This window comes from Muntiacus reevesi, chromosome 4, assembly GCF_963930625.1.
Source record: "Muntiacus reevesi chromosome 4, mMunRee1.1, whole genome shotgun sequence".
Taxonomy (NCBI): domain Eukaryota; kingdom Metazoa; phylum Chordata; class Mammalia; order Artiodactyla; family Cervidae; genus Muntiacus; species Muntiacus reevesi.
The window spans coordinates 95,280,584-95,299,799 of NC_089252.1; the positions used below are offsets into that span (position 1 = coordinate 95,280,584).

A 19,216-nucleotide genomic window follows, 5' to 3' on the forward strand; every position below is an offset into this window, starting at 1 on the left:
AAAAAATAGCTAATACAGTATGGCAGCTGCCCAAGAAAGTTCTCATTGGACCCTCACAACTTGCTTCATAGGTATTATTATGGCTGAGTTACACTGAATGCAAAAGTTTGTGTTTTTTGTTGTTTTTTTTGAAAATTTTTTTTTTTCCTGTTTGAATGACTACAGAACAGGAGACCTCATCCATCAAAGTACTTTTAATAGTTAGTATCCACCCAGAATGTTTATCACCAGTATAAGAAGTTTTATATACATGAAAGTTGCAGTGCACTAAGGTACTCATGGAAAGAACTAGAGGAAAATTTATATACAGATGGCAACCCACTCCAGTATTCTTGCCTAGTAAATCCCACGGACAGAGGAGTGTGGTAGGCTACAGTCCATGGGGTCACAGAGAGTCGGACACAACTGAGCGACTTAACTTTTCACTTTCATGCAGACAGTTCAATATTTAAGAAAAGTATGAAATTGGAGGCAGCAAACGGTGAGTGAGTAGAGAATTACAAAGCTTTTCCATTTTCCTGCAATTGACCATATCATGTTTGAATGTTCACCAGCCTGGGGGTTGCATTGTATAGTCTACATGTCAGTTAAATGCAGGTAGAATAAGCTGGTGCTTGTCCTCCTTTCACAGAAGAAATTACCAGCAGGGAATAGTTTGGGAAATTGTTAAGGTCTCATCATTCATAAATAGCAAAATGAACACAGAGATATTTTTCAGGTTCTGTGTCACCATGCCAAATCCTATCAAGTGGTATTGTCAGCTCCTAGGGCTGGAGTAAAGATATTAAGTACCCTCAAGGCTCTGAGAGAAGAGAGGAGTGCTGTGATTAGCTAGTTATGTCTGGCAGTATTACTGTTTAGGCAGTATTAATTTGTTTTGAGTTATGTCCATATAAACCCATTGCTTCAGTCAGTGGAGTTAAATTAGTTAAATTAGACTTAAAGTCTTTTCAAAAAATAATTAGCTAATTGCTGAACTGCATTAATCACTAAAACAGGGAAAAAACATTGAGTTGGTAAATAGATTGCTTGATTTAGCCTCATTAAATTGGGAAAGATGATATAAGATTAGCCTTATTTCAAATTATCATTGAAAATAATAATAATTAACTAGTATTAATTAGTACTGTAAATATCATTCATCAGTAGAGTCAACCATTTACTAAGAACCATATTTAAACATTATGTTTTGATTCCTGGGTTGGGAGGATCCCCTTGAGGGGAAAATGGCAACCCACTCCAGTATTCTTGCCTGGAAAATTCCATGGACCGTGGAGCCTGGTTGGCTACAGTCCATGGGGTCACAAAGATTCAGACACAACTGAAGTGACTGAGAAAGCACGAATTATCCTAATATTTATATATTAATTGTTATATAATCTTAATTAACATCCTACTTATTTATCTATCCTATAAAATTAATACATTAATTCCTCAAACAGCACAGTGGTGAAGTAGTATTATTATCTCCACTTCAGAAATAAGGAAAACAGAGTCTGAGAGAGGTATATCAAAGGTGCTATTCTAAATTCCCCATTTGGAGAAAGTCACCTTTTTTTTTTTAATACTAGCTTAAAAAACTAAAAACCTAAACTCTACTGATACCAAAGGAGGAAACTAGCTCGGGGAACAGGCTTGGATGATGATGGCACCTCTGGCTGATTAAAGAAGAGGAAGTGAAGGAACTTTAGCTTGCTTTTTGGTACAAGTATCTGTGGTAGAAGTGACACACCTTGAGGGTAATAATTTAGAAATAAAAAGGAAAAATGGTAAGTTTACTGCTAGTTTTCACAGCCTTATAACTAGACAGGTACATGCTCACGTCTTAAATTAAGTAGATCATGTTTGTTTTTTGGCTGCACTACAAGGCTTTTGGGATCTTAGCTCCTCAACCAAGAATTGAACCCAGGCCCTTAGCAGTGAGAGCAAAGTACTAACCAGTGAACCATCTGGGAATTCCCTTGAAGATCATGTTCATTTGTTAGCATTCAAATGCATATCTTGCTGGTGTTTACAGATTGTTGGAAGAATAAAGTTATTCACTGAAAAACATGCAAACGCAGAAACAAAGTTCAAATAAGCATTACTGTCTTCTCTCTGTCAACCTGAAAATTGCTATTAATTGTGATTTATACTAATTATTGCCAACCATCTGTGTGCAAAATGGAAAAATAGTAGAGAGGATTGCACTGGTTGCTCAAACTGTTAGTTTTCCCGAAAACCTTTTTATGTGTCTTTTTATGGAACACTAGTTCAGCAAGATGATCCAGAGCAAACCAGTATGTGAGAAGAATTACTGTCTCCTCCACTATGTGAAGATTTGTAGCTTGGATTAACAATTTGAGGGCCTTGAGAAGTTCTGCAATAGAAGAACCTACTTATATCAGTAGTTCCCCAAGTTATTTAATGCCACAATACCCCACACACCCACAGAGAAATACAATTTTTTTCTGTTCCCATTTCTTAACAAATACTTTGCCTTTCTGCAATAAATTGTCACCTGACATGAATGAATGAATTCAAAACACTGAGGGTGAGATGACTTTCCAGGTGAGAATAAATGAAGTGAGTAATAGCATTTTGAGACCTTTCCTAAGGCAGTACTGTGACCTTTCCACAGACCACATTCTCTGCCCGATATCTGGGGACTGTGGACATCAGGGAAACTCTAGCACACTGTTCCAGCCCAAGCTGCTGGTGTGCTTTCTTGTGGGGAGGGGAGGAGGATTCCTGTCTCCCTTTTCCAGGATGGAAAATAACCTTTCCACAAGGAAGTGATGATGAAGGCAAAGAGAAGGTAACCAGGAATCAAAGGGCAGATGGAAGTTCCAGATGCCTCTGTTGAATTGGTCCACGTTTCTTGGCTCACTTCCTTAGGGAAGTGAGAGTTTGCCCAGATTAAACTTTGACAGGATGAGATAAAGCACTGTTGTACAATCCCCATATAACATTTTCCGGTTAGAACAAATCCGCCAAATACTATGTCACTCTCACAGAACATCTCAGTAGCCCACTTTATATGCCAAATGTAGAAGTGGGTCAACTCTGACCTACTTTTGAGCGTTTGTGAGAAATTCCGAGATAAGTGTGTGTCCAGTGCTCCTCTTTTCTTCCTGAGTATAGATGGGAGAACTCTTAGGGCTTTAGTATTCAACAAACCACCGAGTTTCTGAGCTGGAGAAAACTAATGATCAAGAGTGAAATCATCCTTTTGGGATTGCTAAATTTGATCAACATAACATGTCTCAAGCTCATTTATTTAGACTGTTCTATTCATTTCAAGTAATTTTTTTTTCTTTTCTCCACCATTACTGTAGTGTTAAAAGAGCCACTTGATTTATCAGTACATACTGAGCACCTCCTGTGTGCCAAGAAGGGCTTATTATATGTGCTAGGGATACAAAGTTTACAAAAGTTTGTAGACTCAAATCTAATTTTAAAAGTGAATGATTGTGGGGCTGGAAAGGATAGATAGGTGGAGCACAGAGGATTTTTAGGTCCACGTGATACTATAATGGTGGACATGTTTCACTATACATATGTCCAACCCATGGAATATATAGCATCAGGAGTGAACTCTAAGGAAAACTGTAGACTTCGGTGATAATGATGTGTCAACAACGGTCCATCAGTGTGACAAATGTTACACTCTGCTGGGGGTATGTTGATAATCAGGAGGCTGTGCATGTGTGGGGGCAGGGGTGTGGGGAGATCTCTGTACCTTCCTCTTAGTTTTGTCATGGAACCTAAAACTGTTCTAAAAACATTAGTCTTTAAAAAATACTGTAATTGAGTTATATATATGGTCCATACAATCTTTATTCACCAGGTAAAGTTTATGATACTTGAAATTCAGTTATAGTTCCAATTAAGTATTTAATTAATTGTAATCCATTCCTTTGTTAATTCATAGAATGTCCATTGAGCATTTTCCAGCACGTGGCCACCTAGAAGTTTGTGAGGGAATGTTTCCAACAGTCGTTTGTTCTCTGTTAAAAAGCAGCCTACATGACTAACAAAATGCTGGGTTGCATGAGTCTTTTAAATATAAAATTGTTTTTTTTTCCCCCTGTTGAATTCCATTTTTTTTTCTTTTTAGTTGCTTGAATTTCACATTGACTTTATTGGGGGAGAATCTTCACAAAGATAGAATCTCTGACTGTCATTCTGTGACTTTCATGTATGTTGGCAGTGATGAAAAATACATGGAAATGTTGGTTTCAAATTGCATTTCAGTAACTGACTGTGGTTTGGGGTTTATGGTATTTAAGGAAAAAAACAGAATTCAGCTCTTCTACCAATTGAGTCTAGATAAGACATATATATTTAACAGTAATATTGGTTTCTCCTCCATGGTTTGTGCATAGGTGGCACGTGGCCAGCAGGGGTGAATGTAGCGCCCAGTGTGGTTTAGGTTACCGCACATTAGACATCTACTGTGCCAAGTACAGCAGGCTCGATGGGAAGACTGAGAAGGTTGATGACGGCTTTTGCAGTAGTCACCCCAAACCAAGCAACCAGGAAAAATGCTCAGGAGAGTGTAACACCGGAGGCTGGCGCTATTCAGCTTGGACTGAAGTAAGTTGGTTCTCATTCAGAGAGTCTTCTTGGATGTTAAATCTGATTAGTTGATGATGGCTCCTTACAGAGCTGCGTTGAGGAAGGAAATGTCATTAAGAGTACCATGATCGACTTATAATGCCTACCTTCATTAAAACTACAGAAAAGAGTAATACAATTGATGTATAATGTCTGGTGTGGGCATAGCATATGGAAAATTGGAAGTGGTGGAACAACTTAGCCTAACACTTTCTTCATATCCCACAGGCCACTTCTGATTTTGTTGTCCTGTGCCAATTTGCTAATATTGGCTTTGTTATGAACCTGGTAAATAAATTGATACCATAAACATATACCCCTAAAAAGAACAAGTAGAACTGACGGCTTTGTTGGTTGGTTGTTTCCTTAGAATTGGAAGAGACAAGATAGCCTAGCCAGTATCCTGAGCATGCTTGGTGAGAAACTTAGCCACACTTCGGCTTAATTTTTTTTCCTTTCAGTGTTCTAAAAGCTGTGATGGTGGAACCCAGAGGAGAAGGGCTATTTGTGTCAACACCCGTAATGATGTACTGGATGACAGCAAATGCACTCATCAAGAGAAAGTCACCATTCAGAAGTGCAGTGAGGTATCCTGTCCAGAGTGGAAATCAGGAGACTGGTCAGAGGTGAGATGGGAAGGCTGTTAATTCCCCAACAGGTCATCTCTGATGCTCACTTCTGAGCCTCTCCAGGTCAGTCCAAAGTTAAACCAGCTGCACCTCTCTCCCACTTCCCATTGAAGAAACAACTCTTCTTCCACCCACCCTGTGATTGTCTTAACTGGATATGACTGGTCCATGGGTGATCTCAGAGTCGCAGTGGGTTTAGCTGGATCACCCACCATAATAGCTTCTATTGGGGATCTTTGAAGTTCCAGTCCCTGACCTTCTCTCCTCTTTCAGACCTGGCTAAGTTGCTGTAAAGGAAATCAGAGCTTTATTAATTATAAAGCTGCACTGGTTTAGATTTGAAGTTTAAAAAAAATGAGGTTCCCTGATTGCTTATCTTTGAAATGAGAGAATTGAACCCTAGCAAGTGACCTATTTGATTATCCATCCAGTTGCTAGTGGAAAACTTGGGGGAAAAAAGAGAAAGGACCAGGCTGAGTGTTCCAGGTTTATGCTTTGTTTGTCTCTTATTTGATCATATCAAATTGTTTAGCAAGATAGTCCCGGGACAACAAGAGAAAGAAGATGAAGGCTCTTTCTCAATTTTATAGACAGTGCTAATATTTCCCAGTAAGATTGTCTCTGAGCAGGTCCCCCCTTCCCCGCCACCTCAAATGCACCTTCCTTCAGAGGAACACATGGCAGGGGAACAGAAATTGTCTTATTCTTTGGGCCAAGTCAGGAATTTGGGGGGAAAGAGATTTCTACAGCTTCGGTATCCATTTCCTTATCTCATTCAGGTAAGTGCAATAGTAACTGTTTACTTTGAACATTAAATAAAATCTCAGTCTTAAAACAATACTGTTAATGTCTCTAAATGGCAGAAAAGTAGCAGTACATGTGATTAACAGTGTCTGACTCCTGGACAGATTAACAGGAAAGCTAGTGCTTGTGTTTATCATAAAAGCAGCCTTAGCTTCAATCTCGATCCCATATTTGGTTTAAAAAAAAAAAAGATGAAAGAAGGCATTGGATTTAAGTTCTACCTAGATAGCTAATACTAGATGAAGTATCATAGCAAGTTACGTAACAAATCTTTCCAAAAATACATAATGAAATAGAGGTGGGAAATATCAAAATATGTATTCAGTATGATCCCAACGTTCCATAGCTTAAAAGAGGAAGAAAAGAGCAATATTTTAATAACAGTATCCCTAGGTAGATAGTGAGACTTGGGGCTTGTTATAATTTTCTCTTTTATGTTTTTCTGTATTTTTCAAGTTGTCTACAATGAATGTAGATAACAATGATTATTATATTTAAGACTCCTTAAATGAACAGGAACTAAGCACTTCACTTGGGTTTTTCTCATTTAGTTTTCACAATTACTGGCCATTAGCACTATTGTATTCCCATTGTACAGCCAAGAAAACTGAAGTACTGGAAGATCACTTAACTTACTATCCATAGTCAATTGTATTAGGTTAAAACCCAAGTTAATCTGACTCGTAAATTCCCTACCCTTAACTCGTATGCTACCAAGCCATGGATGCTATTTTTCAGGATTTCAGAGCACGATGCTGTGTGAAGTTTATGCTGTGCTTGAAACTGGCCCAGAGCCTGGCTAAAGACAGAATGAATGAATGAGTGACAGAGCAAAAAGCATAAGTCTTAATATGTTTACAGATTGCGACGAGAGAGAGAGCTTTGCTCTGGGAAAAGAGCATACCTGGCTGTGCTAATCAGTGACTAATCCGCAAAAACCAGAGTGCGTTGTTCAGAAGCGACCCTGACCAGCTGTGCCTTTCCTTACAGTGCTTGGTCACCTGCGGAAAAGGGCATAAGCACCGCCAGGTCTGGTGTCAGTTTGGCGAAGAGCGATTAAATGATAGGATCTGTGACCCTGAGACCAAACCGACCTCCATGCAGACCTGTCAGCAGCCAGAATGTGCGTCCTGGCAGGCGGGTCCCTGGGGACAGGTATTTTGAATGATAAAGTTCTTAACTACATTCTTTCCTTCTTATCTGGAGCAGGCCTGCAGAGGGACATTCCAGTAGCAGGGACTTCACCTCTGTAGCATGTGGCATGCGCAGTACCTCTGTGGCACCAAGCGCTGGAAACTCTGTAACTGGTCTGCCACACTTCTGAGGGTTGTTGTTCCCCTCCTGGAGCTGATCATTCCCTTTCCAGGCCCATGTGTGGGCGTTCACCCTTGGGTTAAAACTGTAGCTTGAGCACACGCACATTTGAACAAATTCACAACAGATCTCCTTGTGCCTGGCTGGTGCTATCTACTAGCATGTGGCTGTGGGTTGGTAACAGAATGTGATCCAGCGCCAGTGTCTTTGGCAGGAGGGTCTGGGCTGGGATTTGAAAGGGATGTTTTAGCTCCCAGTGTCATGATTCCTAAGCTCACCTCTTAAAAATAAGTCAGGCTTTTCAAACAAAATTAATTAGATCAAAGTTTGCAGGCATCCTGTCTCTTTGAAAGAATCTCTTCCAAGTCCCTATTGTTGGTTTCACAGTCACTTGAACTATTCTGAAAGGAGAGAGTGAGAATCTCCCTTGGGCTTCCATTTAAGAGGCCCTGACTCTTAGAATTAAGTCTTTCCTAATATAGAAACAAAAGCGTTCTGGGTACTATTTAAGTAGCACTCCAAGTTCCCTAGAGAAGCAAAGCAGCTGTTTGCTGTCACTTACGTAATCTCTCTAAGACTGCCTCTCCCTCCACCCAGTCCAACCACAGTCACCGCCTCTTCAGCCCCCGGCTTATGTCTTCATTTCCAGCATGCGTGCAGTGAATGAGAGCAGCTTTATTACTGCATCTTTACAGTTTCTACCATTCACATTGGGACTCTTCTGAATGTGCCCTGTTAACACAGCATCCGTGGTGGTCAGAATGGTTGATCATGTTTGATCACCCTTAGTAAATGGGTGGAGTCTGCCTACACTCCATATCTTGCCTCCTTTTTGCCTACATCTGCATATCTCTTGTGAATAGTAACAGGTGGAGAGTGCAGCTCAGGGCCACTGTTAAGATTTGAAGATAACATCTTTTAGAACTAACTGGCCTTTTTTTTTTTCCATGTCTATATGTCATATATGTGACATATGTCTATATGTCAATCCTAGCCAGAGATTTGTCCTTCCTTTAACTAAACATGCAGTTCACGGCAACCAACTATTGTTGTTTTTCCCTTAATATTATTGAAGGATAGTTCATGTTTATAAGAGAAGTTTTGCAAAAAGCAATTTAGCAAAAAGGCGATAGCCATACTCCTAACTCTGTATTTCAGAGTTAATACATTTATGATTTTCTTATGTTTTAAAAACTAGTATTAGAATTGTACTTATTTTGTTGATTGAAGTAAAACTCATTTAACAAAATTAGCCATTTTGAAGTGAACAAATCAGTGACATTTAGTACATTCAGAATGTTGTGCAACTTCTACCTCTGTCTAGTTCTAAAACATTATATCATGCTAAAGTACTCATCAAGCTGTTATTCCCCATTTCTCCTTCAACCCTGTAGCCAGCATTCTGCTTTCTAGCTCCATGAGTTTACTTATTCTAAGTATTTCATACAAATGAAATCATACAATACATGATTGTTTGTGTCGCCAGCTTCTTTCACATAGCATGTTTTTGAGGTTCATCATGCTGTAGCACACATCTATACCTCATCCTTTTTTATGTCTGCATAATATTCCGTGTGTGCATATACCATAATTTATCCATTTATCCCTCTAAGGACATTTGGCTTGTTTGCACTTTTTTTGCTGTTGTGAATAGTGCTTAGTGAAAAAAAGTGAAGTCACTTCGTCGTGTCCAACTCTCTGTGACCCCATGAACACCAGGCTCCTCCGTCCATGGGATTTTCTAGGCAAGAGTACTGGAGTTGGTTGCCATTTCCTTCTCCAGGGGATCTTCCCAACCCAGGGATCGAACTCAGGTCTCCCACATTGTAGACAGACGCTTAACCGTCTGAGCCACTAGGGAAGTCTGAATAGTGCTTAATTCTTCTATAAATGTTTGGGAGAATTTACCAGTGAAGCCCTCTGGTCTTAAGACTTTTTTTTATTATGAGATCTTTGATTGCTGTGTCAATATTTTTACTTCTTTTCTGTTTCTTCTTAAGTCAGATTTTGTGATTTGTGTGTTTCTGGATGTGATTTGTGTGTTTCTGGATAGTTTGTATGGGTTTGGAAATTCATGTGTTTCATCTAGATTGGCTAATATGTTGGCATAGAATTGTCCACACTACTTTCACTATCCCTTTTTATTGCTATAGTCAAGAGCAGTACTCTCACTTTCATTTCTGATTTTAATTGTTTGCATCTTCTCTGTTTTACTTTTAATCAGTCTAGGTAAAGGTTTATAAATTTTATTATCTTTTTAAAGAACCCTCTTTTTTTTCCATTTATTTTTATTAGTTGGAGGCTAATTACTTTATTTACAATATTGTAGTGGTTTTTGTCATACATTGACATGAATCAGCCATGGATTTACAAGTATTCCCCATCCCGATCCCCCTCCCACCTCCCTCTCCACCCGATTCCTCTGGGTCTTCTCAGTACACCAGGCCCGAGCACTTGTCTCATGCATCCAGCCTGGGCTGGTGATCTGTTTCACCCTAGATAATATACATGTTTCGATGCTGTTCTCTCGAAACATCCCAACCTCGCCTTCTCCCACAGAGTCCAAAATTCTGAAGAACCCTCTTCTTTAAGAAAACTTGATTCTGCCACTTTCTGCCAGTTTGATAGCTTTTTCAGAGAGGGGAAATGGATCAGGTCTTTACTATCTGCCCTTTCCATGACATCACTCCCTCTACTTACTGTTTTTTAACCAATTTTAAATATAACAGTTACCCTTAGTGGACATATTTCCTTTATGATCTGTTTGCTATGGTGCATTGAATTGACTTTGGTTCTTCCCTATTTAGGTGGTTTCTAATATTTTGTCTTTTATAAATAATATTGTGATGACCATTCTTGTATAGAAATATTGATGCAAACTGTATTTCTTTAGGGAAATTTTTCAGAAGTCAAATAAGAACTTTACAAAGTACCTATTTTAGCCACAGCATTCTGCTAGGTATATGATTGACATGTACTCCCCTCCTTCCAGGGGTTCGCAGTCAAGGAATTAAACTATAGACATCGTTCCTATGGCAGGTAGAGATAATTCCATGTGATGTCTTGATAATTGATCAGTGTAATTTGAACAAAGTAGAATTCCCTGCTCTTAACTAATTTCTTGGGAGTGCCAGTCCTCTGGCCCACTAGGATGGAAATATTTTTTCTCTTGTGAATGTTACGGGTGAAGTTAGGGAAAGAGAACGTTTGCTAGATTGTATATACTTTCTGTTTTATTTCTTCCCCTCAGTGCAGTGTCACTTGTGGACAGGGATACCAGCTAAGAGCAGTGAAATGCATCATTGGGACTTACATGTCAGTGGTGGATGACAATGACTGCAATGCAGCGACTAGACCAACTGACACCCAGGTAAGTTTCCTTTGTCAAAATCAGTTATTGACCTTGGGCACTAAGATGCCAAAACTTCCCAGGAGCTCAGTCAAAACAGAAGTCCTTTCATAGGTAAGTATGTAGGTAGAGGAAACAGTAGGTTAACTAAATTGTTCTGGATTTACTTATGTGTTATATTCTGGATCTAATTTTTTGATGTAGCACTTTTGTCTTCTCTATTTCATTGAATTGTATGTAGATTCTTAATTCTGATTCTTCCTAGGTGGTGAAGATTGACTCTTCGTGCTGGTTTTCTTGAACTCAGATTTTTTTTTTTTTTTAATAATTCCAATGTAGGGTTCAGCAAATGGTATCATATGTTCAGGCTGCATGTGTTGGAGCTGTCTTATTCCAGCTCACAAGTGATGATTGGTAAATTTTCAGAGATTTTGCAAGCTGGTTGTTACATACTGCCATTGTTGAAAATTGAAAATAAAAACATATAATTAAATAGATAATATTAAAAATATGTTGAGAAATATTCAGGACTTATCACTTTCTAATTATCTTCCTATATTTTACTATTTTATTTCTTATTACTGTGGTTTACGTTATATTTGTATGTATTTCCATGGTGAAAATACTATATGATGGTGAACCATTGCACATCCTTTCCCAGTCTGTGTTCATTGATACTAACTTGTTAGGTTGACACTGGCCGTAGTGAGAGTACTTACATCACAGAAACCAGCAAATGCTGTGAGTCAGAGTTTAATTGATTTTCATGTTGATTATTTTGGCTTAAAAAGGTGATGTAGCAAGTGTTAATAATGCAGACTCAACTTTAAACAGTCTTATATCTGCAACTATTATGTTGTGAAGAACACACACAAAAAAATTAAAGAAATATCTTTCTGTTATTTGAAAATTATTGCCTGACTCAGCAAAGAAATTGTTCATGTCATTGGTGAATAGGTGAAGTTCTGACATGCATCTTCATTGTTTCTCCTTCACAGTACTCTTAGTTGTAAGCAAAGTATCAGCTAACATTCATGTCAGAACTACTCTGGTCTAGCAGTGACAGCCATAGTTTGGCACTAGATTCAAGAGCTCAGCAAAAATCAACAAAAATAATCTGTAAAAATTAATTGACCCTATGGAATGTAAAATTTAAAATTTTATATCTATTACTATTTGTAAATTTTATGCTACACATTTATTTATATCAGAAAAAAACTTATAATCAGCATATATATACAGGTATATACACACACACACACATACTTGTATCTATAAACACACCTTGTTTCTCAAGAGATCTAGTTGATAATCATTCACCAGTATACTGTTCAATGTGGACCTCGATTCTGGTATCATTTATATAAAGAGAGTATGTCATGAGAAACGGGTTTTCACATCAGCTTTGCTAATTGCTGAAGATAGGATTGAATCCATGCTATGCCAGAACTCACGCTCTAAGGCCCCATCTGGCAGCTGTACTGCCTTGCTCTGAGACCCTCACTCTGCCACTTTGCAACTTGGGTCGTTGATGGATAAAGAGTCTCAAAAGGAAATGAGTATGGTGCTGTAGTTCATGTTGTCATCACTGATCAGTTAACCAAATACCACATGTGACTTGTGTCATTCTTAGTTTTATTTATTGAAATGCTCCAACCCACTGCATGTTAACTGGGAAGTATTAGCTGTGACATCTGAACAATCAAAGAAATGAGGGCTTAGCAACTCCCTTAGAAATTCACAAAGTATATTTCTAAGTTATTCAGTAATGTTCGTGGACTGACTATAGGGAAGCTTCTGCAGTTGTAGCATGTGAATAAATTCTTCACTGTGTGCCAAGTTCCCTGTGCCTTTCTTTGGACCCAGGCAGAGGAATCGGCAAGGTCTGGAGCCAGATAACAGAATTTCCTGTCCGGTCTGTAAGCTTCCTAAAGTCACTTCAGCCTTGAGCCTCTAGCACTTTGCACTGTGCCCAGGGTTTCCTGGGAATTTAATGGGTATGCGTTTAATCAAAGAACATTTGATAACCACTGATGCTTGGAATAGTAATCAGGTGTGGACGTCCATTTTCCCATTTGTAAATCCGGGAATATTATCTATGCATGGATAACCTCAGTCCATTATAAGAATTTCCTCTGATTGAGGGATGTGATACAAATTCTAGGCTTTGGGATATTGAACACACCTCTTATAGCTAGATTTGACCTTCTTCAGGGCTTCAGGAAGTATCTTCAGGTACACTTGGAAAGGCACATTCATGGTTAGCAAAATCTGACTAGGAAATGAAATGTAGGAACAGAATTTGGCATTCAGAAATTTTTTAAGTAATAATGATTTTAAAAGTGCATATTGCTTTTTCCTAAATTATGTGCCATTTTATAGTATCTTTCTTCACACAAATAGGTAAATAAATATGGTTTTGAAAATCATGAAGAAGGGAGTTCCCTGGTGGTCCAGTGGTTAAGATTTACTGCTTCCACTGCAGGGAGCACAGTTTTGATTCCTGGTTGGGAAACTAAAATTGCAAGTGGCATGAGGCATGGCCAAAAAAAAAGAAAGAAATTTATAAAGTAAATTCTTGCTCTGTATTAAGGAACCCACAAAGGGACTCAGATTGTATCCCATTTTACAGTTGAATTTGTAGTTGAAACTGAGAGATGTCATGTGAAAATGAAAGTGTTAGTCACTCAGTCTTGCCCGACTCTTTGTAACTCCATGGACTGTAACCCACCAGGTTTCTCTGTACATGGAATTTTCCAGGCAAGAATACCCACTCCAGGCAAGAATACCAAGAATGGAGTGGGTTGCCATTCCCTTTTCCAGGGGATCTTCCCGACCCAGGGATTGAATCCAGTTTTCCCGCATTGCAGGCAGATTCTTTACTGTCTGAGCCACTAGGGAAGCCCAAGATGTCATGTGACTTGTTGTGTGACTTGCCCCAAATCACACTGAAGCCTGAGATCTTAGAATTATCAGTCCTTATATTCGTATGTGCTGTGGCTGAAAGGTAACGTTGGCTTTTTCTTCCCATCTTCTAGGACTGTGAATTGCCATCTTGTCACCCTCCCCCAGCTGCCCCAGAAGCAAGGAGAAGCACACACAGTGCACCAAGGACCCAGTGGCGATTTGGGTCCTGGACTCCAGTAAGAAGTAGAATGGAAGAAGTGGAGAGGGTGGAAGGAGAGGCAGATATTCCCTGACACGACTTTAGGAAGTAGGTTTCTATCACGTGAATGACCGTTTCAGATAACCTTTCTGCATTGTTTCACCCCAACACCCAGTGCTCAGCCGCTTGTGGAAAAGGTACCCGGATGAGATATGTCAGCTGTCGGGATGAGGACGGTTCTGTGGCTGATGACAGTGCCTGTGCGACCCTGCCTAGACCAGTGGCAAAGGAGGAATGTTCTGTGACTCCCTGCGGGCAGTGGAAGGCCCTGGACTGGAACCCTGTAAGCAAGTGAATTCTTTGGAATTGGGAGAGGACTGGGGGAGCCGTAAGAAGAATTACTAGTCATGGGTCAAGAAGGTCAATCAGTACGGTTTTAGAATTGGACTTTGGTTTGTGAGTTACTTTTCTCCATCTATGTGCAGCTGGTATGAATCGTAGCCAGATGTGCAAGAAATGCACATTTCTTCAAAATGTGTAAATCAACTTACAGTCTACTTAAGCCCACATCCTGTTGGGCTGATTGAAAAATGCAGTTTTAATTGAGCCAAGCCACATTAGAATGTAGTAGGCTTGTGGAGTGCCCGAGAGGAGTGGCAGGGAGAAGTAGGGGAGTAAAGGGGAGCCTCAGTTTGAATCTGGGTTCCTCCTGCATCCTGTGGTTCCCTGAAGTCCTGTGCCTCTGCTTTCCTGCCAAGAGTAAGAAGTGGGAATCCTCAGCTAACGCTGTGGACCCAGCCGCCTGTGCCCACTGAGAATCACCTGTGGACTTTTATAAAAATAGAAAAAGCCTTTCTCTTCAGGTAGCTGCTGCTTTCTGCCTTGCAAAACGCTTCTGAGTCCAGGAAATCCAAAGATCAGGATAGCTAAAGAGAATGGAGATGAATATCTCAATAAACACCATCAATACATATGTGAAATCTGAAAGAAAATCCAAATCTTTGGATTCAGAGAGAGCTGTGTAAACATCCAGACCTTGACGTTAACTGGCTGCATGACCTTGGACAGTCTGGTGTAAATCCTTGAACTTCAATTTCTTCTTCTCTTAAAAGAGGCTAAAAAGAATAGCTTATAAGGTGGTAAGGATTGTTTGAGAGTCTGTCTGTTAAATGCTTAGAATGAAGAAGGTGCTCAGTAAATGGTAGATAACATCATTCTCATGCCCTGAGCTTCCAAACATACACACACACAGATGTCTATCACATCCATCAGTCTACTCACCAGGTATTTGTAAAACTTGCTAAGAAAGGGCAGTGACTGACAAATAAGAAAGCCCTTGCCTTTATGAAGATCATGGCAGTGGCAATTTCAGTCAGTGAACAAATGATATAAATATATGATACAGCACCAGATACTGATAAGTACTAGAAAAAAGGTCAAGCACAGTGATGGTGGAGAGAAGGAGATGATGTGCTTTTAGAAAAGGTAGTCCGAAAAGTCCCCACATTGCACTAACCAGGGCTTGCATGAAGTGAAGCAGTGAGACACATGAATATCTGTGTTGTGCAACAGAAAGTAGAGTGGCTGCAAAGACCCTGAGATTGGGGTGTTTTGGCCTAGTCAAAAAACATCCATAAGGTCAGTGGGTCTGGAGTTCAGGGTATAGAGAATAAAGAGATGTGTCAAAAAGGTAGCCAGTGACCACATCATGAAGCGCCTACCAGGTCAAGGTAAGGACTTTGGACATGATTCACAGTGAATTGGGTTGTCACTAGATGAATGACATGATGGGAGTTTTGTTAGCAAGGGTCATGGTTTATGATATGCTTGACATATCTGTGGATAACAGACTTGGATTGTGGGTGAAGGCGTCAAGATTACAAACAGGACCCCAGCTGAAAGGCTACTGCAATAGTCCTGGCAGGGGAAGGTGGTGGCCTGGACCAGGGAGGCAATGGCAGAGATTATGGGAAGTAGCTGACTGGGGGTTTATTTTGAATATACACAACAGGCATTCTCCCTGAAATGGCCTTGTGGTGGGAAGAAGAGGGGAGAGACTGGGATGTGAAAAGTGAAAGTGTTAGTCACTCAGTCATGTCTGACTCTTTGTAACCCCATGGACTGTAACCCTCTAGACTCCTCTATTCATGGACTTCTCCAGGCAAGAATGCTGGAGTGGGTGGCCATTCCCTTCCCCAGGTGACCTTCCCAACCCAGGGATGAAAAACGGGCCTCCCACGGTGCAGGCAGATTCTTTACCACCTGAGCCACCAGGGTGTATGCCAGGCTTTTTGGCCTGAGCAGCTGGCTGAATATCCTTTCTCTTTCCCTTTCTGAATATCCAATGTAGTGCTCCGTGACATGTGGGCAAGGTAGGACGACCCGGCAAGTGGTCTGTGTCAACTACAGTGACCACGTGATCGATCAAAGCGAGTGCGACGCAGATTATATCCCAGAAACTGACCAGGACTGTTCCATGTCACCATGCCCTCAGTGGACCCCAGACACAGACCTTTCTCAGAACCCTTTCCTGAATGAGGACTATCACCCCAGGAGCATCAGCCCTAGCCGCACCCATGTGCTCGGAGGAAATCAGTGGAGGACAGGGCCCTGGGGAGCGGTGAGTATTCCCTCAAGTCTTTCCCGAATTTGCCTTCTTCTCTTTCACATGATATAGTGCTCAGAGAGAAGCAGACTAGAAACACCTCTGGAACATTTTTATCTCAGGAGGGATTGATGTGCACTTTTCATTTGTTGGGGTTAATTGTAGTCCCGGAAGAGGTGTCACTTGAGACAACTCTAAGCTACCTTAACCTCTAACCGGGTGGAGGAGGGGGTGTCGCTGCTGGGTGACTTGATCAGGCAGCCTCCTAGAAGGTACTGTGAAGGCCATGATGATTGATCGTGGAGCTGGCGGATGACTTCTCCTTACCTGAAGGAAAATTCAAAGGGCAGAAGAACTTTTCTGAAAGGAAATTTTTAATGAAAGTAATTTTCCTTCTTGCTATTTTCCAGATGAGTGCAGTCTTAAAGTGGCACAATTGCTATGCCATTTGTAGTAGTGGATTAGGAGAGAAACACTCAACTGGGAAAAATCTGTGCTTAGAGGAAAAATACCATAACTGAATGGTTAACTGCAGAGGCTTTGAGAGAAGTTGCCTCTGTTTGATCCAAGGACTTGCACTTTCCAATTTTGAGATCTTCAGCCGGTCCTCCCTCCAATTTGAGCCTGTTTCATCATCTCTAATACAAAGTTAACAATAGTGGTGACTTTGCTGGGTTGCTATAAGAATTAAATCAAGCAATGCAAATACTGTTTCACACTCTCCCTGCCATAGAGTGAAAATTAAATGTTGATGATTATTGTTATCATTGTCTTTATCCTTCAAATTAGGAAGAACTTGACAAATAGTATTTAACATTCAAAGGAAAAATATGCTCTCAAAAGTTCTAGAAATTTTTACTGAATAGTTTTCCAAATAATAATTATATCTGTAATACTGGACATGTCTAAAGGAGCTACAGGAAGGGTAGGGCAGTAGGAGATCCCGGGGGAGGTTTGGGGAGTTTGGTGTTTATTAATCTCTCATGAAGTCTTCTTTTTAATTGTTTATTATTTGTTTCCTTCTAGTACTGCTAACCTTGTGTTTAATTATTTCTGAATTAAAAAGCATTAGAAGGAACCGGTCAGTTTTCTACCATGGTTATGTTTCAATGAATTAGGCTTACTTTCCTGTGAATGTTGATGGCCCCTAAGGGTTTTTATACACTGCATCTCTTGATTGTAAGCAGAACATCTGCCTGGGACCTTCACCACCTCATTCTCCTCCCTTACTTTCCACTTTGAAACTTCTTTTGCCTGGGTTAGAAGAAATTTGGGTTCTACGAAATTAAAGAGTGATCAAGTGAGGTCATCACAGAGTGTTCCATGATTTTTCCAGTTGAAAAAATTCACAGCTTAAACATGTGTATTCTAATGATAAAGTTAGAATTTAAAAAAAATTGAAAGCTATTCTTGTTTAGGACTACATTTGTGGATAATGCATTCCTTTAAGATTGAATGATTCTGCCCTTGGGCAGAGTTCCCAATTAAGGAGGATTAAGTAACCTTTTTGCAGCAATGGGCAATACCATTCTTCTCCTCATTGTGCCTGTTTTTTGTTTGGGGATTTTTTTTTTTTTCTAAGTTAAGTGAGGCTGAAGGTGGATGATGAGATTTTTCAGCTCTTGCTTGACTTGCCTGACTTACTCCCAGGAGTGTGTGGCATGCATATGCATCTCTTCGTGGTTTGGGATGCTTGATTCTTCCTGACTGCAACATCAGGAAAGGCAGCAGAGAATTATGAACACTAGAGAATGGGAATCTAGCATTTTCAGTAGATTCTGGAATCAGAACTTCTTTCTCCAGGATGTGTTTGTGTAAAGCCAAACCTTCTATGCGATTTTCAGTGTTAGCGACTAGGGGTCTCCGGTTGTAAGCGAAAGAAAAGGAACTGGTTCTTTCAAGGGAAAGCAAAACTGTTCAGTTAGCCCCAGTAGAGACTGAGCCCAGAGCATCTTCAGGGATCTCATTGGGGGTTGGTAAATTTTTTCTGCAAAGGGCCAGATAATATTTTCAGCCGTGTGGACCATACAGTCTCTGTTGCAACTAACAGACTCAGCTGTCTTAGCACAAAAGCAGGCATAGACAATATGTAAACAAGTGGACATGGCTGTGTTCCCATAAAGCTTTAGTTATAAATGCAGCTGGCAGGCCGGATTTGGCCCCGAGGCTGTGGTTTGCCAGTTTAGATGGAACAATATCTGTAAGATCATTTCTTTAAGAAGTATCTGTCTTAATGAACCCTTTTCACTCTGAACTACCCTTGGGTTGCTCTGCTCAGGATTCTAATTCCCAGGAAAGTCTGATTGGCTCAGCCAGTTCCACTTACTCCTTGATCAGGAAAGTGTAGAACTTCTTAAAAGATAGTCCTACTGGGTCTTCCCTGGTAGTCCAGAGATTGAGACTCCACACTTCCACTGCAGGGGCACAGGTTTGATCCCTGGTCAGCGAACTAAGGTCCTTCATACGGCATGGCATGGCCCCAAAAAAATACAGTCCCACTAAGGTGAGGTCCATTGATGGATTTCTTAAAGGGAAATCCAGCCTGCCAGATATCAATGGGAAATATACAGCAGATTAAAACAAACAAACAAACAGATGTCCATCATCTCTTGCTTCCCTAATGGCCATTCTCTCTTGTTTTGTAGAGTGTGGATGATAGATACAGGGTTTGTTCAAAGGAATGTTTACCTAGGAAAATATGTTGTCTAAAGAGGATAGGAAAAGTGTTAACAAAAGTAGTCCAGAGTGAAATTCTGCAACATGGGAATGGAATGAAGAATCCTTATTAATTAAAAAAAAAAAAAATGTGG

General features: G+C 40.2%; 1 protein-coding gene across 3 annotated transcripts in view; it reads left to right on the forward strand.

Moving 5' to 3' along the window:
- ADAMTS9 (ADAM metallopeptidase with thrombospondin type 1 motif 9) overlaps positions 1-19,216 on the forward strand; it is a 162,476-nt gene that overhangs the window by 70,728 nt on the left and 72,532 nt on the right. For 2 of the 3 annotated variants that reach the window (XM_065933342.1, XM_065933345.1), the window contains exons 20-26: positions 4,368-4,578; positions 5,061-5,225; positions 7,023-7,187; positions 10,597-10,716; positions 13,734-13,838; positions 13,977-14,144; positions 16,152-16,421. In XM_065933342.1, coding sequence (XP_065789414.1) covers positions 4,368-4,578; positions 5,061-5,225; positions 7,023-7,187; positions 10,597-10,716; positions 13,734-13,838; positions 13,977-14,144; positions 16,152-16,421 — 1,204 coding nt within the window. The remainder of the gene's footprint in view (positions 1-4,367; positions 4,579-5,060; positions 5,226-7,022; positions 7,188-10,596; positions 10,717-13,733; positions 13,839-13,976; positions 14,145-16,151; positions 16,422-19,216) is intronic. The other variant, XM_065933344.1, reaches the window with a different exon arrangement.